Raw genomic sequence first — 22,865 nt, forward strand, 5'->3', positions numbered from 1 at the left:
CAAGAAATCTTTTTTTTTTCCTTCACTTTAGAAGGATAATTTTGCAGGACACAGAATTCTATGTTGCTTTTACTCTAAACACTTTATAAATATTTTATTCCATTTTCTTGCCTGAAGAGAAGCTGGATGTAATAACTATGTATAGGTATTTTTTTTCACCTGGCTTCTCTCAGGATTTTTTCTTTTTCTTTGATTTTCTATAATTTTGAAACAGACCTAATTTGGACTTCACTCAATAAGGGGTGGGCGGCAAAACATAATCAACGATATACTCTAGGTAGACCAGAATCAAATCTAGGTAATCTAGAATCAAACCTTTAAGGCCTAAACCAATGGGGTTCCAAAAGATTACTGCTTTGAAGACTGTCAGACTGTGGTTTCCTTTGTCCCAAGTTTTTTCAAAAGTACCCAGAGATGATTCTAATAGGCAACTGCAGTTGAAAGGCAGTCATTGATCTGTAATTTATGTTGCTACAGTAAGGCTCAAATTGGACAAATATACATATAATCTCAAACAAAATTCTGAAGAAATCACCTGTTAACTAAGCTGACCCCATAAAACTACAATCACACCATTCCCATCACAAAAGAAAAACAGATTTTGAATATATACAATTTATTTAATAAATTAATGTCATTCAAAATACAGTGCCAGAACATTATGCAGTTGAACATGCTAGTAATGTTTGTCATGAAGCACCTGTGCTCATGTTAGATTGGCGGCGGCCCGCTACTGCTAGTGGTTCCTGGGATTAATGCCAGAGCAGCACTAGTTATCTGCTCTTCTGCACCGCTAGTGCAGAGAATTCCTGAACAGTTCACCTTTCTAATCCTACCCCCCACACACAACAGGTTAAAAAAAACACACCCTGACAGCTAACAAATATCTATACACAATCACTCTACAGTAATGCTTATTAAATTAAGATGTAATGACCTGGTTAACCCACTCTAAATCTTTAAGATGGAGAAATACAACAGCAGCAGGTAGTTATATGCATGAGCCAATGTTAATGTAATACAGAAAGTGGAGGCATTTACTGATTAAAGCTCCACACAGACCCGCACAATGAGGGACTAGCAATTCTTATTGCAAGCCCAGCAACTGAAGTCCACACCTGGTAAATGACCAGCTGGTTGGAAGACCTGTATTCTAGATAGACAAGTATAAGTTAGTGAAGAGAGTACATGCACCTAATAGTATATAGTTAGACTGATCCTGCAGTCATACTTTCCCTGTGCAATACCATAAAATGGAAGATCTTCCTCAACTATAGGATTCAGACAACATTTCTATGCCAACATGGACACTAGTGTTAAGTGCAGCTCAGTTAACTACACTGAAAAAAACTACATTCCAGGACTTCAAAACAGAAGCACGGGAATGAAATACATTTACCAAAATAACCTCAGCACAATTTGCGATATACCACACTAGGAACAGGAAACTACTTTAATAAGTGAACTTTTGGAACTGTACATACACAGGGCTAACAATGTTAGATAATCCAGATTGTTATGCTCTCATGATACACATAAAAGTTTCTCAATTATTGGATAATCTATTTCATATTATGGAAGCATATCTTTAAGACTCACTGATATATATTATACTGATGCAAATATTAAGTAGGGCATAAAAATAAAATTTATCAAAGATAGATTTTTTTATGTACTCATATTCAGTCCTTTCATAGTCTCTCATTAAGCAAAGAAAATGACAAAAGCAAACAGACGAAGCGTGCACTCCCTGAACTCCTGACTATACAGGCGGTAGTGCAACCATCTCTCCATCCATTTCAAACTCCTCTGTTCCATCCGGTGAAAAAAGGTAAGTTGGTGGTTTCCATGGAGATTCTTCAAGGCAGGATGGATACAGTTTCCCCACAGTGCATCGAAAATCTCTCCCTAGGTCCCAGAGTACACGTTCAGATATATGTTGCCGCAGAGACCACCGGTCAAGTTCCAGATCGTATTGGTAAGTGACGTATTTAGCTCTCTCATTTAAGTGGGTTTCTCGCATAAACACACACAGAGAATTTGAGATTACAACAGCTCTCACACAGGGATCTGAGTACCTCTTAGCAGGGATGTTGGCTGCCATTTTCCACTCATTTTTATTCACATCATAGACTTCCACAGTTACTGAAGACCCATCTACAGTGCCAGAGGGGAGTCTTATGCCAGAATTAGTAGCAATGTGCAACCCTCCGATATAGAAAATTTTATCACCAAAAGCTGCAGCTGAAGCAAAAGACCTGCTCGTCTGTCTCATGGCCATTTCTACCCATGAATCAGACCTTGGAAAATAACAATACATGAGGTTCAGGGTCATCACATAAATGCAGTCATGAACTACAACTGCTGCACTCCACTGCCAAGCACAAGGCAAAGGGCTTACCATTGTCCATTCATCCTTCTCAGTGTCGTATCTTTCTACAGTCCTCCGATTAAGTTCTCCACCCACACTATCTCCTCCGATTGCATAGATATAGCCTTCACAGCAAACCAAAGATGGCTTTACGCGGACAAAAAGCATTGGGGTCTTTGGAAACCAGGTATTTTGCTGTGCATCAAACCAATAAAAGCAATTCACAGTTCTAAAGGCAGTTTGAAGTTTGCTTGTTTTACTGTGATTTGTTTTTGTGTTTTTCAGAGGAACTTGACCACCTGCTATATAGATGTCATTATCAGGTGTTACAACGGTCCCAACCTTATGTAAATCAGCTGGTGGGCTGCATAGCTTGTAAACTTTTTCTGCTTGGGGGCTGTAACAGACTGAAGAGTAAAGACTACAAGGATTTTCTGAAGATGCTTCAATGAAAATCATCATCTCCTCTTTAGTCATTCCAAGTCTTGGTTTGAAAAACTTGGGCATGGACTTATACAGACCTTGAACAACTACTGACTTATCATTGGGTGGCAGACCTTGAAACCAAGCTCTCTGTGTTACTTCTGAAAGTGCATCAATTCTGATTTGGCTAAGAACTGAAGACAAATACTGCGATCGTGATTCTGTGTTGTACTCCAGCCATAGCATAGCAGCTTCACGAACTGTCTCCTCCTTTTCTACGTTTAAATTGTCACTACTGAGAATGTCTATCAGTAGATCATGTGACAGCTGCATGAAAGCTTCCTGATGATACACAGCCGTGAACTTGTGCTCCACCATCCTTTTAGCACTTTGTTTTAATTCCTCACAGCTGAACAGATCAGCAAAACTCAACAATCGCACACAATTCTCTGCATTTATTTTTTTAATTAAATATTCTCGACAACGTTGTAACACATCTTCTACCTAAAAATGGGGGAAAAACAAGGCTGATAAAGGCAAGCCAGACATTTGCTATGTAACACACAAGTATATTAATCAAATCTTTATACTGTAGTTTTATTTTTAGGTACACTTGTGGGCTAAGAGATAGTGTCTTCCTGTAATAAAAAACTAGAAGACTGTACAGGGGCTTTCCTGGTGGCTCAGACGGTAAAGAATTCGTCTGCAATGCGGGAGACCTGGGTTCGATCTCTTGGTTGGAGAAGGGAATGGCTACCCACTCCAGTATTCTGGCCTGGAGAATTCCATGGACAGTGGAGCCTGGCAGGCTACAGTCCATGGGGTCACAAAGAGTCAGATACGACTGAGCAACTTTCACAATGTATTGTTTTGCATTTTTCTTCCTGTCTAGTGGCCTACTTAACTGCCCTATTTAGGAGTCAGTAGTATAACATCAGATAGGCTCTTGGGGACTTCCCTAGTGTTTAAGACCCTGAGCTTCCACTGCAGGGGGTGCGGGTTAGATCCCTGGTCAGGGAACTAAAATCCCATATCCCACATGCTGCACAAAAACAAGACCCCCCAATAAATGACTCTTAAAAACCTAAACAGCCTAAAGGTAAGGAAATTCATGCATAAGTTAAATACTTTTAGGCTTTAAAAAATATGTAACTGAGAAAACCAAGTAAGAACAATATAAATCAGTACAGAAAATGATTATTGTTGAGAAGTGAGAATCTGGTTTTGTCAACGTGTATAAGATATTCATAAAAAAGCAGATATACACAGTGCCTAACGATAGTTATTTGCCTTTCTTACCTGGAGCACTAGGATAACCAATCAAAAGAAAATAGTGCAGTTATAAATAATCTAAATTTAACAACCCATCTTAGCCACTCAAAGTTTCCTAGATTTTTCTCAAGACAAAACAGACCTCAGTTGAGTTACAAGTGCTACCCTCCTATATTTATTCCAGATCACAGTGATTAACTAGAAACAGTTTGTGATAAGAAGTCAGGTTGTTTGGCTTCAAAACTTGGATAGGCCAGTCAACACTTGTATAATATCAGACAAGTAGCTTTCTTCTCTAAGCCTCAGCTTTCTCCTGCATAAAATGAGGAAATCCTTTAAATGATTATTTTAGGATTAAATGAGAACTGATATATAGCATCAGTACAGTACCTGGCATATAAAAACATTTCATGCAGTTAATAGTGAAAGCCATGTTGGCAGTAATAAAATGCCCCATCCCAGACTTGCCAGGGCAACCTTAGTCCTGGAGGAGGCAGAGTCTGGGTTTGCATTTGGGTAAGCATATGCCTAAGGGTTTCATTAACATGATTAAAAAAAAAAAAAAGGAAAGCTGTCACTATTTACAGTAACAGTGTTCTGAAATCCAAATTTCTTAAAATTCCTCAATTATTTAGCAATTGTAAAAATACCTGCTTTTAGTTCCTGGCTTTTAAAAAAAGTAATGAAATCATTTAAATTAAATGATTAAATAAATAATATAATAATAATAAATAAATTAAATCATTACAGTAGGCATTTCTCCCTTTTAGGTTTGGATTCAGGATATCAATGTCTTCCATTGTAAAGCACCAGGAAGCTACCATGGGCTTCAGTTTCCCCAGAATTACAGGTACACAAGGACACTGCACAACTGGGGGGTGGGGAGAAGAGTACAAACTAAAAAGGAGGAAAGCTACTTAAACTGGTGCTCAACCAATGTCACTGATGTTTATTCAGCACGCATTTATCCAGTACCCTCTAGGTATCATGAACTATGCTACCGAAATTTAACCTTCAGTTTGATGATTCTCCCTTTGGAGAAACTTATTTCTGAAAATACAAAGAATTATTCCAAATAGGAAAAGAAATGAGAAAAATGTATTTATTTATTTAGCCACACCATCCAGCATGTGGGATCTTAGTTTCCCGGCCAGGGATCAAACCTATGTCCCCTGCAGTGGAAGTGTGAATTCTTAACCAATGGACCACCAGAAGTCCTGGAAAATATTTTTATATGCCTCTTAAAATTTAAAAGAAACGTTGAAGGGTGGAAGTCCCTGCTGGTCCAGTGGTTAAGACTCTGCTTCCACTGCAAGGAGCACGGGTTCCAACCCTGGTTCAGGAACTAAGATTCCACAAGCCACATGGCATGGCCAAAAATAAATAAAAATGTTGAAGGGGAAACAAAGAGTGAGAGAGTGAAATAGTTTATCATATGTAAATATATCGTCACTTTTTCTTTTAGTTTAATTCTTAATAGCTCAGTGTGTTCTCATGCTATTACAAACATTTGATAACTTCTGTTAAGAATCTTGACATTTTCCATGAAAAGTAATACCATCAAAAATTAGCATATCTAAGCTTTTAGCCAAAACACCAAAGCATTTAAATTTAGTAACACTGTTAAAAGCTTTTTTACTTAAGATCTAAATTCTGTGGTATACTAGGCAGAATATGAAACTAATATGAAATTTTCACTTATCTTTTCAGTAAGGTTCCCACCATAAAACTAAGTTTACTAGATGATCAAATTCTATTGTTTTTCTTTTACACATTTTAAAAAGAGAAGAAAAACTTTACATTCTAAAATCTGCAATAAAATTACATAGCTATAATACATCACTGATGAAACAATGTTTCTTAAGAAAAATAAACCACAGTTAACACATACAACTGAGAGAAAAAACTGCTTACCTGCAGGAAGCACGCTGTCTCATAAAGCTGTTCTACAGTGCTGTCACTTATTGCCAAGTTACCCGTGTATGTATAGGTTATTATTATCTGTAAGGTGGCTGAGTCCACATTCCTCAGATGTATGTGTGTCTGTTTGCTTTCACTTAGTCCACTCATGAACATGGCCCTACAGGAAGGGTGGGAGGGAGAGACAAAAGTAGAGCTAAAAAAAAACACCAAAACTAGACCACACAGAATTTTATTTAGGGTATTTGCTGATGGACAACTTACAGGGAAAAACTTTTGAGGGAGGCAACAGAAAAGTATAATCCAGTGCCAAAGCTATACCAAACTATTCCACTATGCCATTCTGAATGATAATATCAAAATTAATTCATTCCTTATATTCACACAATGCAATTTAGCAATAAAAGAAACTCTTTAATACGTACACAGACAAACCTTAAAATCATTATGGTCAGTGAAAGGCAGATACAAAAGACCACATACTATATGATTCCATTTATATGAAATATCCCCCAAAAGCAAATATACAGAGGCAGAAGGGAGATTAGTAGTTACCTCGGGCCATGGGTAAGAAAGGTGAGTGACTGAGACTATAAGTGGGCATAAAGTGATGGAAACATTTCAAACTAGATTGTAGAGATGGTTGCATAGCTCTTTAAATATACTTAAATACTTAATTGTATGTAAATTAGCTTTCAACAAAGCTGTTAAAATTTCAATTTATTCAAATGATTTCCTAAAAATATGCAGGACAGTTTCCTAAAAATATTTTACATGCAGGAAAATATGCTGTAAAGGCAATTATGTTATGAATACAAACTAAATGTCCACATATAGGGGAGAGATAAAAAATGCAAAGAGTATTATTACTGTATGTATAGAAAAGCCTATAGTGATCTCAAGTGTAGTATCACAACAACTAGCCTGGGCACCTCAAGGACAAGATTATAAACGCTTTAAAGTGGATGAAGTAGTGAGTCAGGGGAGAATATAAGTACTTTTTTGGGGGGGGAGACTGCTGAACCTAAGAGGTTCAGGCATTTAGATCACAGAAGGCTTTTAAAATGAGACCCAAGAGGGGATTCCTGGCGGTTCAGTGGTTAGGACCCAGTGCTTTCACTGCCTGGGCCTGGGTTCAATCCTGCATCGGGGGTAAGATCTGCAAGCCCAACAGCAGAGCCAAAACTTTTTACCGAACTTCCTTGTACATAATGAAGAATGCTGAAGGGTTCTGAGCATGGATTCACTAGCACAATAAAACATATTCTAGAATGAATACTCCGTACTGACAGACCTCAAGTGCCAAAGGCTGGAGGCCAGAAAACTGCTTTTTTTAGGCTACTGCAATAATCTATGTTAGAAATAAGAACCACCTGACTGAGGATGGCAGAAATGGATACAAAAGCTTTTACAAAAAAACCCAACAAGATCAGGTGATTTTCTGAACACTAGCAATAAGAATAGGAAGTAGATTGTTGTTTTTTAGTTGCTAAGTTGTGTCTGACTCTGCAACCCTGTGGACTGCGCATGCCAGGCTCCTCTGTCCTCAACTATCAGAATTTGCTCCAATTCATGTTTATTGAGTGGGTGACGCTAACCATCTTGTTCTTTGCTGCTTCTTTCTTAGATAGGAAAAGAATCAAAGCTAGCTCTTTATTTTCAAGTAAATGCCTGAAAAAAAAATACTGTTAACCATTGAGAGGAAAATTGTAAGATGGAGGAAAAAAGGTGAGTTAAATTTTAGATATGTTTAATTGAAGGTGTGGGCAGCTGAGTCAAATAGAAATAATACAATAACCAATTAAGTATTTAATATTACTGAAACTATGAAGAAGGTCAGGCATTAATGCAATAGACTGTGAATTATCTACAAAATGTCATGTGTTAAAGCCAAGTAAGTTACATGAGAGAGACTAAAAAACTAAGAGAAAAACCCACCCAGATTCCCAATGACCAACCTGAGGTAGAGTTCTATTAGAAGAAAAAGTAAGAATGACCAAAGGTTGAGAAACATTCATCAGAGAAATAAGAACAAGCCAGTCAGTATAATGCTACTCTGGGCAAGAGAAGCAGGGTGACAAAAACTGGAGCGTCAAGGGTAACAAACATAGCAAACGCAATTAGGAAAGCACTGGTGATTTCTGGTGTAGCTCACAAAGAGCAGTAAGAACAGCAACTAACTTGAAGCAGTTAGGGAATGGAAAAGTGGCAAAAACATCAATCAGGGTGTTTGAAAACTGCCTCCCAAAGAATACAGAATGGCCATAAACCTAATCAAAGTAAAGAACAGGAATTATTCTCGAAAAGTATCCGAGATTTAACAAGAAAACCCTAATAAAAACACCTAAGACAGCTGGTGTCACTTATTTCACAAGTCTCTTCTCTCACATGGGAGATGACCAAAAGCAACCTGAAAAATTACAAGAGATCTGAGTAAAAATGGAAGATTTAGGGGTCATGTGCTTTTTCTCTGTTCCAATAGAAGGTAGTTAACTTTGGAAGAGGAAGTAGGGCAAGAGAACAGCTGACTATACAGATGACACTGAGACAGGTTATTCCAGGCTATAGTTTAAGACACCAGAATAGTGGACTTCTGTGAAGGATTTATGCTTCCCAAAGTCGAAAGACACTAGGGGAAGCTTAGCCAACTTGATCATAAAAATCTGAAACAGGCTTTTCAAAGAAAGAATAAATGCTGAATTGCATATTATAGCAGGCTGAATTACCATGGTGAGAGAGGTGCTGAGTAATTCTCAAGTAATCCCTTTCACTTGGGTTCTACTATCTATGTTACTAAGAAGTAGAAACTATTACTTCAGAGGTTCTTAGGATTTTAGAGGTTTTTTTTAATTCTTGGTGGAATGGTACTGGTAAACTGCAAAAGAATGTACCTAGTTCAAAGGACAAAATTTCTCACAGTAAATTTCTAATGGTTAAATTGATGGCAACATATGTAAGGATACTGAAATCTACAAAGTTGAAAACAGAATCCAGTTGAAGAAACCTGGGAAAAGATCAAGTTATTATTGTGGGAATATATAATAATTATCTATCCAGTCCAGAGAAAAGATATATATAGGAGGAAAAATTAATACACGTGTTTGGTCTTGTGGATTATGAAACTGGCCCAGACACAGTATTGTAAAGACGGATGTATTTAATCCCAAACATGGGCAGAACTATTCTTTCTACTGTTACTTCAAATCCCTATTATCTGATTTGCTTTAGGGAGAATATATTCTTTTAGAACACCAAAGCTAAAGAAGGGAACTAACTAGTGAAAGTAATAGCAGCCTTAAAGAGATTGTGTTGCTTTTAAAATTTTGATACTAATGATATATTTAAACTTTTTATTTCGTCTTCCAGGAAGCCAATTCCAACCCAATTAGTTAAAAGATAAAAGAATAACCTCATGGCTAGAGAATTTAGAGAACAGCATGTTATCTATACAATAAAAAATAAAGTTAACAAGGGAGGAAAAAAGGTAAGACACCTAACCCGTAATCGCATGTGTTACCTTCCTGATAAAGATGACAAGCAAATAGAATTTCTGCATAGGTTTAAAAGTTAAACAAGACAACTACTAGGGTAATAACCACAAAAGATTCTATGATTACAAATACCAATCTGGAAATCCACAAGTCATAAAGCTTTCCAATAAAGAATAATCAATTCATAATTAACAGCCATTAAAAAGGGAGAACTAATGGACCTAGGTTTGACTGAATCTGTAACTCTGAATTCCTGACACTATCTACTAAGCCAATGGAAATGAAAAAACAAAAACAATCCTGACAATCACAATCATCTGGGAAGCTCTTAAAATATACAAATCCTCAAACTCTAACTTGGACCCACTGAGTTAGATCCAGAAGAATCGTTAACTTCTGGGTTTGAAATCCAAGAATCTCTATCTGTAGAAACACCAGAGGATTCTAAGGATCCTTTCTGGGTCCATTAGGTTTTCTAGAATCACTGTTTGCAAATATGCTAAGTTTTCTAAGATAAAAATAGTTTTAATGTCTTTTTTTTTTTTTTTTTATTGGGGGCCGGAGCGCCAGGTCTCTCAGAAGTTTCCGGGCCTGTGCTCCCACGGGGGCCGCCATCTTATCCAGGAAACCAGCAAGGGGATCCTCTTAATGTCTTAAACTATGAAATATCCACAGTTAAACCTGAAAAAACGGCAGGAAGAGCAAAGCAACTGACAAGGCAATCTGGGTCTAAGCTTCTTTAATCATCATGAGATGTGTTATACTGGAGAACGTGAAGTTTCTACACCTTCCTCTATGTTAGCTTTGAAAAGTTAAGATTATACTGTCCTGTCCATAGCTGCCACTAAAAAGCAGCATAAAGTAAGTTTCATTGATGATAGCCACTTAAGCCAGCTAAGATTTGCTGTACGAATATACCAGTCCACATTTAATTCATCTTTACTCACTCTGTCCTCTTCAAATATTAAGTAAAAATTCAACCTAAGGGCAGTGACCAAACAGGAATTTCTATGCCTTAATTCTATTTCTCCCATGAAATACATAACAAAGGAAAACCTACCTTAAAAAGATTAAAAATTGTAAAAGGTCATAAAAATGTAAAGTTTTATTTATAATTAGCAAACAATTAAATCAACTTCTAAATTCTGAGGCACAGAGAACAACATTATCAGTTATTAACTATTTCAATCTGGGAAGGAGTCTGGTAAGGCTAAAAAGATATCACAAATGATAAAAGTAACCAACAATGAGCAAAAAATTCATTTTTTCAAAGGAAATAAAAGTTCTTAACACATCTAAACACTACCAATTATCGTCTAGAAGTTATTATCAAGTATACGGTAACTCTTAAATTCATAAACAAAGACCACTTTCTAAATTTAACATTTTAAAATCTTATGAGTAAGTGAAAATTACACCATTCATTTTCCTTTCTCTTTCAATGAAAAAAACAGTACTGTATTGTGAACCTTTTTGCTTCCGCATCATTAAACTTAACCTTAATTTCAAATTTCTTGTATTTAATCTTTGTAAAACCTTCCCTTGCCTGTCCCTTATTTACATACACAAGGAGGTGACTGGCAAACACTTTATCACCCAAATAGAAAATTTAGGCAAAACATTAAGACATCTAATTTTTTTAATTCTAAATAGTGTTTAAAATAATTTCTATCAAAAGATTAAAACAAGCTAACATTCTGCACTTGAAATTACAAACTAACCAAGATTAAAAGTACTTACCTAAAATAAGAGCTGCATGTTGCAAGAACCATCTTATGACAAGGGAATTCAGTGCCCTCAACAATTAACACTATGTCAGTAAACAACTGCTGTTCATAAAACAATTTCAACTGCTCCAACAAGGACACAGCATATTCAGTATTGATCTGCTTCTCCTCTTGAGTGGACATGACTGTATTCCATTAATATCTCCAGGAACAGATTAGAATAAAGTCAGTCTTACTGATGGAAGGTCAAGTGAATGCTTCAGAAATAAAGAAAGGAGAAACTCTGCTTGCTGTTATCTGCAGCATTCAGAACCAAGACTGACACACTCACTAATGAAGAGTATCTTGCTATAGGCTTAGAATTACTATTAGGTCATCCTGTGTTAATTAGGTTCTTCAGAGTTTTTCAACACAGTCTGCACACATCTTGCTCAAATTTGCAACTGCTGTTCATCTCAAAAGAGAGTAACACACGAGGTAGATTTTGTGGCAACATCCTATGTTTGGTGGATCCTCTGGAGTAACTAAAAAAAAAAAAAACAAAAAAAAACATCAGTCAGAGTATCTAGGCCAGTACATTTTTAGAATACAATATTTAAACAGACTTACATATGAATTACATTTTTTTGTAATTCAACTTTAGACACTACCATAAAAATAAAACATGAGGAAAAGAATACTTTAAAAGTTTATTACATTTGTAGTTTTATTTTTGACTTCTATAAAAAATTTAAACATTTCAGAAAGTAAAGAACACATCAATATGCATACACTTACAAAGTTCTTTAAAAACAAAAACATACAGTATGACAAAATACAGAAATGTATTACTACATGAAGACTTCATATTATACAAATATGAATGTTCTCAAAATGTGTAAATTTAAAATTTTCAGAAGATTCAAGTCCAATTTTTAGACAATTAATCTGGAAGAATTCCCCCAAACTGCCAAGATATCTGAGTGAAAGGGAGGCAAGTTCTTCCTCATGACTTATCAAATATTAAAATATATTAACAGTTCTATAATAAAGGCAAGTAAATAAAAATAAGTAAATATAATACACTCAAGTTATAAGAAAAGGTATTAGATATGATAAAGAAGTCTTCAAATTAGAAGACTGGGTTATTCCAACAAATAACACTGGACACCCCCAGGGGGAAAAAACAAAATCTAATACCATTCATCAAAGAAATTCCAGCTGCATTGAAGTTTAATTTTAAAATATTATTTGGAAATAAGTATTTATAACGTATGGCAGGAGAAGGCAATGGCACCCCACTCCAGTACTCTTGCCTGGAAAATCCCATGGGCGGAGGAGCCTGGTAGGCTGCAGTGCATGGGGTCGTGAAGAGTCGGACACGACTGAGTGACTTCACTTTCACTTTTCACTTCCATGCCTTGCAGAAGGAAATGGCAACCCACTCCAGTGTTCTCGCCTGGAGAATCCCAGGGACAGGGGAGCCTGGTGGGCTGCCGTCTATGGGGTCTCACAGAGTCGGATACGACTGAAGCGACTTAGCAGCAGCAGCAGCAACATATGGGAAATGAATTACAAATAAGGAAAAAGAATGTATAATATAGAGTACTAATAATAGTTAAAAAAAAAAAAAACTATCACCTGTTTCCTAATTAGATGATTCTTAGTTCCATAATCAGAAAGTCAAGTGCTGTTGACATGAAAACTATTTGACCATCATTTGGAACTACTACTTTTTCTCACAAAAATATCATCCATCTCTCAGAGGTCACACTGTACTTCGGGCCAAGCTATACTATTACATAAACTGCTAACCTGATGTAGACTGTCAAATTTCCAGCCAAGTAAAGTATAAGGGAGTAACTAAAACAGGTGCAAAGCCAGAGACTTTGGGTCATTTAAGGTAATGACTTTGCTCTTCCAGATCTGAAAGTTACCCTATAAATCTAAGTTTATTGCATAACCTCTAAGGCTAATAATACCTAAAATCACTGGCTATTTTCATATATCAATAATGCAGCAAGGCCCAGTGTTAGTGAGGGTGTTAGAAATGAGCATTTTTACACAGGAGTGTAAGTTGATACATACCTCCAAGCCCTTAATCAAAACTCTTAAGAGCCAGCTATGTTCTGGAATTTAGGATTTCTCAAATCTTATAAAACTAATGTGGTACATATATCATGTACTACAAGCAGTCTAGGACAGAACTCTGTAACTGAACATCCTATTTTCACTGAGGGAAATATGAATAGTATGAAAAATACTACTATATAGAATCTCATTACTTCAGATCAAGTTTTACAAAACCAAATTTTTTAAAACTTGACTTTAAGAGCTTTTTGAATTTCAGAATTGCAAAGGAAGTATTACAGAAGACGTAATATTTGGCACTGTAAATGCTTACTATCTCAATCTTTCAATTCCGCCTCTAAAAATTTATCTGACAGAAATGTATATATTGATAGGCTAAAATTCCTAACCCCAGCTGCAGGACCCCAAATTGTCCAGATCCATGTTTAAACCAGGTGACAGGAGCTGCTGGCCAAAGCCAGGATGGATTTAGACGACACTCTACACTCCAGAATTCCTTGCAGGGTAGCTGTACAGGTTCATTCTGGTTATTTCTCTAAGACTTCATACTCTCTGAACCTGATTTTTTTGCAGTTCCTTTTCTGAGCCCCATTTATGTATGTCTCCATTTTATTAGATTTGATTTCTTTTTATCATATTCATGATACTGTATTAAAATAATACTAGTCTGCTTTTAGAAAATTAAGCAGTGAGCCAACTTTATACAATCTTATTGTCACTGCTTTATACGCCCCCTATTTCCACCTATCCCTTTGAAATCTAGGGTACATTGTCTTCCTAACAATTTTTATTTAAGATATCTCAACATTAAAATAGGCAGCAGAAGTCATTCAGACATCATATAAATTTAATAATTCACCCAGATCAGTATCTAGTACAATTCAAAATAAAATTAAGTGTTGCTTTTCTGGGAACGAAAGAGTTCAAAATGTATTAACTAAAAATGTAAAAAATGGCAAAGTTTAAGATGGCCAACCAATAACCTTCAAAAGGCCCCTAAAATCAATATACTACATGCTCTGAAACATTTCACAAAGTCTGAACTATACTACTTAATAACCAAAGATTGGACACATTTACAAATTTGCCCTTAATTCCCAGTTATCAATGAAACTGTTTACTTAATTTTTGATCATAAATTAATGGCTACTTAAATTTAACTCCACAAATGTTTTTTGAGTATTTACTAAGTGCTGGTCATTGTACTGTAAGTACTCAGACTGAGAGTTGCCAACCACGAGAGCTCCAGGACACCAAGTGCATTTACTCTTACTACAGCCAAAACATGTCTATCATTTAAAAAGAGTGTCTTTATTCTAGACAAATTCAAATCTACAGGCAGGCAAAAGAATAAAATCTAGCCGTCATGATCTTTCATTTCTAAACTTTTGATAGAGAAGTAATACAAGAAATTTTATTCTTTACCATAAGAACAACTGTAGCACAAGTGCAATGAGCAGAGGAGGCAGCTGGGGTTTGTCCCACTGTTAACAGTGGCTCACACTGCAGAGGAAAGAAACATTTATTGAAGACTTACTTAAACCTTCTACATTTTGTTAATATATGCAATGATTATTTAATTAAAAAACTCAAACTTTCAAAGGTATGATACTCTCTTTTCTCATCATAAAAACAAAATATTTTAGGATTTGTAAGCACAGTCTTTGTCCCAAATGCTAAAGCTGTCGCAGTCTGAAAACAGCGAAAGTCAACATATAAAGGAACGGACATGATTGTTTCAACAAAATGTTCTCTACAAAAAAGGACTACAGGCTACATGTACCAATCTCTGTTTTAGGCTGCTTCTTGATCAAATATTAAGAATTTTTTTTAAAGGTGGTAACAAAAATACACACTTCAAGATATTTTTCCCAGAAGAATGTTTCCCCTTCAAGTCATAAAAACAAGGAAAAAGCACAAACCTTAAACACTTGAAAGTTGAGTTAAATATAATTCTTAATCTAAGCTGTCTATAGTCCACCTTTCAACTGAAATATTTTAACGTCTCTTACCTAGTCACACAACCACTTTCCCTATTTACTATGGGCTCAGTCAACTTTTCAAACACTTTTAAAAAATCCAGTGAGTATCCTTTATTTAGGTTAGAAAAAAGGACTTTTCTAAAGATAATCTGCTGAAAGAAACCCACAATGAGAAAAAAAAACTATTTTAGAGTCAAAAGCACTTGAATTTCTTTCTTTTTAAAAAAAATCAACTACATCATTTCTGGAGAAGGAAATGGCAACCCACTCCAGTATTCCTGCCTGGAGAATCCCATGGACAGAGGAGTCTGGCAGGTTGTAGTACCAAAGGTAGCAAAGAGTTGGACACGAGTGAAGGGACTTAGTAGGCACAACTTATTTATATATATTTGAAAAACAGAAGATGTGTACAAAACAATTGTGTGTAAAGACATTCAATGAACACGTGGATTCAGCAGATGAACTGATGGCCAAAGACTAGGAAACCACTATTAGTTGCCACATTTCCAGGCATCAGGTACCTTAAGATGAATAGAAAGGGCCTGTAATTTAAAGGTAGTTGTCAGGACATATTTCACAGTGAGAAAAGCCAACTAGAAAAAGCATTAAATGGGAGTCATACAAACACAGTGTAACGACATTCAGAATCTAACAAAGTAAAATGTACTCTGGCATTAAAAGTATGCATATTCTTATTTCTTTTTCTAAGTTCTTGGCTATATTCAGTATTTTTGATTGATCTATTTGATACCAGTGGATAATAGCAATGAATAAGGTTAGAATGCTATATACAGGATGATATCCTTTCTTCTTTTTACCAACTTTCTGCAAGTTAAGTAGAGAACAAAGACCAACTTATGTTTTAATCTAAAAGCTTCCTATAAGAGTAGAATTACAACTGAGAGAAAAAAAAGCAAAAACTTGGATTCTAACATTTTCTCTAGGCTACCCAAGTCTCCAGGGTTCTACTGAGTGAATTCTGCCACACAAGAGTTTCAGAGCATTGTTATTAAATGGTCATCAGGATTAAATCAGTCAACAATCCACAGCAATACACACAATTCTACTTAAAAATCTGAAATACCTCTTACAGAAAGTTGTTTCAATACTTGTTTTCCTCCCTTTAATCAATGTGACTATAAATTTTGTAGGGGAAGCAAATATATCTAACTTCACTTTGAAATCTAGTTTTCATTCCCCCAAGTGTGTCATTTATAGTACCTTTCCACAGAATAGCTACAGAAACATAAACAGATACAAAAGAAGTTTTCCAATGTTATACAGACAAGATCTGGAAGATAAAGAATAAAGGATTGAAAAACTACTGAATGTGAAAATGAGACTGATCAGCAATTAATCGAGCTGTACATGTGAAACCAGGAAGGATAAAAAGATAGGGTCGTTGTTCAGTAGCTAGGTTGTGTCCTCCTCTTTTGAGACCCTATAGATTGTAGCCAGCCAGGCTCTTGTCCATGGGATTTTCCAGGCAAGAATACCGGACTGGGCTGCCACTTCCTTTTCCAGGTGAAAAACGGGAGGAGGTTGCAAACAACGACTGCACAAAAACTACACAGTAATGATGAAACAGTGATAAAGAGGAAGAGCGGTGGACTACAGGTCACCACCTGTACGCAGACTTTCAAGTTGTGTATTATTAACTTAGGTGATGCTCTAACTTCCAGTGCTACAAATGTCAATATAGCAGATCTAAACTTGTCAGAAAAAATCCAAGGCTATTCTAATGTCAAGTATTGCCAAAAAATTAGAGCATGGACTGTGGAGCCAAATTACTTGGGTTGAAATCCCAACTCTGCAACTTACTAGTTGTGTGACCTTTCGTAAGTTATTTCTTTTTTGTGCTGTAGTATGCTCATCTGTAAAATGCGGGATAAAAATAGAATTCTTCTCAACTGGATTAAGGATTAAATGAGCTCTATGGAGAGTCTGGAGCAGTGCCTGACACACAGAAATACTACTCTGTGCAAAAAAGAATAATTTGTAATTATTTTACTTAACACTCACTTACTGGTCAAGCTTTTTGTAGTACCTTCGCACCTTCTGAACCTTCATACCTACACAGGTCTGAGTCCCAATTACCAGGTTTCAACACTCAAACTCAGTTCTCTTTTTGCCTTGGTGAGTAGCATTTTAGATAAGAGAAATTTATTCAAAGATTTTAGGGAGTATTTTTGATGGTACAAATCATGAAACAAACTAGTACAACAAAGACTAACCTTGAGAAGGCTGATGCCTGTGCAAAAAAACTAAGTGATAGCCAGGAAGGCACCAGCCATAGAACAAGCCTTTCTTCATTTCAGTGAAAAGATAGGTTTCTCCTTCAGGGAGGACTATTGGTGCTAGAAGTAGTTTGCTTTCAAGTTATCAACACAACTCTGACAGTTGGGAATGTTTGGAAAACCACTTCATCTTCAGATTGATTGTCAACCATTACACATACAGAATTTTCTGGAATTGTGACAAACATCAATTAAAAAACAAACACCCTGACTTTTAAAGAAAGTATGAGTTTGAGAAATGTCAGTACAGCTTCCTCTACTCTGATCAAGTTCAGAACCTAGGTCTACTCCTTCTTGACCCCTTTTCCAACGAGTGTGAAAAGACTACCTGACTCCATCAAGTTAATTATGCTCAATATCCTAAGTAAATTCAGGTCACAAGAATAGGCTTCTGTTCTACATTATGATCAGTAAGTTATTTCACTTTTAAAAAATTAAACAAGAACATAAAGGAAACACCATTTGTGACAGAATAATTATGACTTGTAGTATGCCCTTTTATTTTGGTTATCACTTTTCTTTTTTCCTCTCAGCTCTGCACAGACTTAAGAAAGCTGAAGAAATATAGACTAAAGTAAAACTGACCTTAACTTTTTCAATAGATTTCAATTTTCACCAAATCAGTGATTTCTTTCAATCACAATAACAAAACTATTTCCCAGATATTAAATATATTCATGAGGTCATTAAGAGCACACTCACTCACAATTACGGCTACTTAAGTTTCTCAGTTTCTTAAAAAAATAGAAGGGTAAACTGAGGAATACCTAGAATCCCCTGCCAACCATGGAACCTATTTACATGTTACCACTTGTCAGAAGTACGGGAGGGAGTGGAGCTGAAGAAAAAAAAAGGGGGGGGGGGGGGAAGAATTGAAAAAGTATCTCTCATTAAATGATTACATTTTCTCGAGTCTCCTACTATAATCCCTCCTTCCCACACAGAAGAATCTAAGTGCTGAAAAATCCTGGCAAGCGAACAGGGAGTAAGCTTCACATATTTAAAAAGTTACTTGAAAACAACCTATCATTTCTAATACCCTGAGTAATTTGAACATAACCTGCTCTATTCAAACTCTACAAAACTGAAAATGATTAAGACTAAGATATAATGAAGGACTTCGGTATTTTCACTCATATTTTTTATGACATCAGGACCAATCCTTTTTCCTGCTCTTAGGAATATGAGCAAGAAGAAAAACAACTCTTTTATAAGTAAATGAGTAAAATCTTTGGGAAAACCAAATAATCTTTTGCCTTTTAAAGACTGCATTCAAATTTCTATAAATTTACCATTCACTTTAAACACATTCAGTGTTCAATGTTTGGATGTTATGAAATAGCTAATTATTTCCATTAACTAGGACAAAGAAAATCTGTGGAGGAGTGTGGACTGAAGTACTGACACCTCTATTCCCAACCACCTCCTTAAGTGCCATGTGAATAACCAAAGCTAGCAGATTCTACGGTACTGCTTAGGAGAGCAAATAGGAGAGAAGAGTTATAGCACTTAAAACTCTTCCTACAAAGAGCTGTCCGTAGAGAAAAAAGAACCATGTAGAAAAGCATGAACTATAAACCAAGCTCAACAGGAATGCCATAGCCCTGGTACTGTTTACTGAGGACAACAACCTCTTGAGAATTTCAGGGCCCAATCTAAAGGGGCTTCAATAAGCACTAGACCAACAAAAGATCAAAGTAAAGAAGTAAACTTAATATTAGCAAAATTCCACATCATCAAGGCTGGAAAACAATTGACTGGTTAGACTTTTCAGTTTACTTTCGGTCCGAAAAAGTCCTTCTTAGGAAAAAAAAAAAAAGGAAAAAAAATCCTAACCTAAGGTTAACTAAAGCCACTCACAATTTCGAGATTTGAAGTTCATATGACTCAAACTAAAGCAAAAATTCACACAACACAGCGGGAAGCAAAACCAACCAACCCACCCACCTTACTTTAAAAGAGAACCACTGTTAATTCCACTTTGTTGATTAGTGGTCTCAATAGAAAAGATAAAAAATAACTGCAGTCAGAGTACACTGCTGATAGGGGTGTTTCTAAATGCCTGAATGCTAAGTGAGCCAGACGTACAGATTCATGTTATCAACAACACGTGACGTCCTGTACCCTACGTTTTTATAACGCTGATACTTTAGCTAGATATTTCACACAAACATAAGCTTTCACAGGTAATTTTACATTTTCGATTCTTTTTCCATTTTCATCTTAACGGGGTCATCCGTAGCATCGGACAACTCTAGAGATTTGTGAGTTACCTATTATCCTCCCTTTGAGATGGTAGAAAGTGAGCTTTGATTAATAAACCAGGGGGGATAAAAGAGCCGTTAACTCAAAATAACCGCTCCACATCGGGATATTCTACTCCACGGCTTCTTAATTCACAGGGAGAGAAAGATGGTCGAGTTCAAATAACTTAAAGAGATTTCAGTCTAAAGTAAATACGTACACAATTCTCCGTTTCAAAGGGCAGCTTCTGCTTTCTTTTTAAAATCATCAGTAGACCCACAATGGGACCTCTGTTAATCTAGACATCTCTTGGTTACTTAAGAAGTACCGGACAAGGAAAAAACGCAGGGCTTGCCCTCCTTCTGCCTACCGTCTCGCGAACACGTCGCGAGTAGTCAAGGGAAACAGCCTGATTTTGGCAACGCGGACTCCAGCCGGGGCCAGGGCGCCGCCCGGGAGACCCGCGGCCGGAAACGCCCCCGCGAGCGACTCGCTCAGCCGCCCCTGCCCCAAGCACCGGCCGGACGCCGGGCCGCAGCGGGGCCGCCGCCGGGTGTGGACAGAGGAGCCGGCCGCCCGCGCCCATCCCCCGCCCGCGGCGGAAACGTCTCCGGTTTGAAAGATGCCGCCGCAGCCGCCCCCTGCCCGCCGAGCCACAAAGGGCCGAACCCCCTCCAGCCGCAGCCCTTCTTCCCTAGCTCTCCACAGGTCGCCCCCGGGTCCCCCGCCCGGGGCTGGCGACGCCTGCTCACCCGAGTCCCTCAGTCCTGAGGGTTGCGATCCAGTGCGGCCGGCGGCGCCGAAGACGCTGGGCCCCAGGAGCGCGGCGGCGGGGGCGTGGCCCTCCCGCGGCGGCTAGGGCCGGGGTCTCGCCTCCGCCTCCCTAAGAGGAAGGCTGGCGCCGCCGCCTCCCCTTCCTTCCGGTTTCCCCTCGCGCCCTCCCTCGGCCGCTCAGTCCTGAGCGGAAAACTGCGTCCTCTTTGGGCGCCGCCGCACGCTCCTCTGGGCCCGACCACCGCCAGACTCCTCCCCCGGGAGCCGCACAGCCCGCCCTCGCCGCCTCGTCAGCCCCGGGGCCGCGAGACGCCTGGCTTGCCGCTCCCACCCCGCCCCTGCGGCGCGCTCTCGCCCTCTTGGCGGGCCCCTTTCGAAACCCGGGGACGCGCGGGCAGCGGACCGTAGCCCAGCCTTCTCCAGGTTTCTTTTCCCGCCGCGCGCGCCTAGGCGCGCGCCTAACAGCACAAACGTCAGTTTCGCAGTTTCCCGGGTTCTTGGGACCACCCCCCCAACCCCGCCCGCCCTTACCCTCTCTTTCCCCGCCCTTTTCCTTTGCTAGATCCCACCGGAAAGCCAAAACAATTGGGTCCGCGCAGGCGCGTGGAGGAAGCGGAAAGAGCAGGAAGGGCGGGGAAGGCGCGAGGTGACGGGGAAACGCTTTTGAAGGGGTTTCCCTGGGAAGGTCAGCGGAGAGTCCGTGGAGGGCGCGTGCGCGGCGGAGGGGTCGCCCTCCAAGGAGCGCGGGTGTGGGGCGCCAGGGGGTGCGGAGAAGGGAGGCTTCAGGCCTAGCCTGGTGAAAAGACAGCACGGAGAAACTCAGTCCTGGGAAATGCGGACAGCCAAGCACCAAGTTCTATGCCGTAGACTGATTTTTTTCCACCTCTCGAAATACAGAAATTTGCAGGCTGAGTCCGGGAGTGGGAACAAGGTGGACTAGACAACACCAGACCAGGGAAGAAAGAGAGGTGCTGGGAGGCTGAGTGGGCTTTGTCTCCTCGGCCCCTTCTCTCCAAAACACGATCTCCACTTACCAGAGCACGTTCGGTTTTCCAGTACTCATCAAGAGAGACTTCATGTCCTGGTCTCAAGGCCAAGGGAAAACTCAAAGCAGCACCTGAAAGAGCTTGCAGTTCTGCGGAGTGAACCGTTGGCGTGTGGAGGGAAGGCTCTTCAGCTAGTTTGTACTGCAATGCCTCGGCTTCCAGCTCCCCCCAGTAACTCCAAAGGACAGCCTTCAGCTTCAGTAAGCGAGGCTTTTATAACAGCCGTAGGCTGTGGCCCACTCCGGTGTGGTTAACTTGGTACGGCTTGCTAGCAAGCAGAAAGTCACAGATCTATTCTCTAGTTTGATAGAAGTTATTCACAGATCACAAAACTGTCAGAAATGCCCACATAGACTTCACCTACCTGCATAACTTCCATTCTTGGCACAAGCCCAATCTGGAGAATGTACGTGACCAATTATAAACTAAATGCACACATGTTACTGAAGAGCTTCTTTAGGCCAGATTAAATCAACTGAATACACACCAAGATATGTATGTCTGGGATTACGGCAGAATCTAGAAACTAATTCAAAGCATCTTTTATTAACTGTTCAGTATGCTCTCACTCTGCTTAGTCTGACTAAATGTCTGTTTTTGATACTTAAGATTCAAATCATTTAACAGGTAGTTGTGTTCCTACTCTGTGCCAGGCTGGATCCTGGAGATGCAAAGCCTAAACAAGAAGGCAGAAACAAAAAAAGGGTTTGTGTTTCCTCCTCTAGAAGACAGAATCATTTAAAATTTTTTTAAGGCGAATATCTGTTTATTTTTATTTATTTATTTTGGCCTCACCGCGCTGGCATGTGGGATCCTAGTTCCTGACAAGGGATGGAATCCCCCTACCCCAACCCCGCATTGGTAGCAAGGAGTCTTCACCACTGGACCAGAAGGGAAGTCCCCAGGAAGAGAATATCTTGATAAGACTTTAGAAAAATAATTCTGAAGCATGGTGCATATTGGATTGAATCTGAGGTTACTAGTTAGGAGGCTGTAAAAATAATCCAGACAGGAGGTGGAGAGAGTCTGAACTAATGTGAGGATAGTGAAACAGAGTTGGACTTAAAACTAGCTAGATACAATATATAAGATTCAGGTACTAAGAGGATGAGGGGAAATAAGAAGTGAAGGATGACTGAGTTTTCCGGTTAGGGTGACTAGATAGTAATATCAGTATAGGAAAAGTAGCTAATTGTCAGGGTAAGAGAGTTCTAAAAGGTATCATTTTAATAGCTGTACAGTTAGGAA

The 22,865-nt window shown here is 38.5% G+C and overlaps 1 protein-coding gene across 4 annotated transcripts; it reads right to left on the minus strand.

Moving 5' to 3' along the window:
• Positions 1–599: 599 nt before the first annotated feature.
• On the minus strand, positions 600–21,120 carry KBTBD2 (kelch repeat and BTB domain containing 2). Of its 4 annotated transcripts, none has more exons than XM_027539496.1 (5): positions 21,103–21,120; positions 14,700–14,777; positions 11,218–11,728; positions 5,981–6,146; positions 600–3,298 (listed from the first exon to the last, which is right to left on the minus strand). In XM_027539496.1, exons 3-5 carry the CDS (start codon positions 11,385–11,387, stop codon positions 1,763–1,765), a joined length of 1,872 nt encoding a protein of 623 aa, XP_027395297.1. In that variant the 5' UTR covers positions 11,388–11,728; positions 14,700–14,777; positions 21,103–21,120; the 3' UTR covers positions 600–1,762. The 4 variants fall into 4 exon arrangements, with proteins under 4 accessions (XP_027395297.1, XP_027395294.1, XP_027395298.1 ...); XM_027539493.1 differs by lacking the exon at positions 21,103–21,120 and adding an exon at positions 20,550–20,822; XM_027539497.1 differs by lacking the exons at positions 14,700–14,777; positions 21,103–21,120 and adding an exon at positions 20,550–20,822.
• Positions 21,121–22,865: the final 1,745 nt, after the last annotated feature.

Source organism: Bos indicus x Bos taurus, chromosome 4, assembly GCF_003369695.1.
Source record: "Bos indicus x Bos taurus breed Angus x Brahman F1 hybrid chromosome 4, Bos_hybrid_MaternalHap_v2.0, whole genome shotgun sequence".
Classification (NCBI taxonomy): domain Eukaryota; kingdom Metazoa; phylum Chordata; class Mammalia; order Artiodactyla; family Bovidae; genus Bos; species Bos indicus x Bos taurus.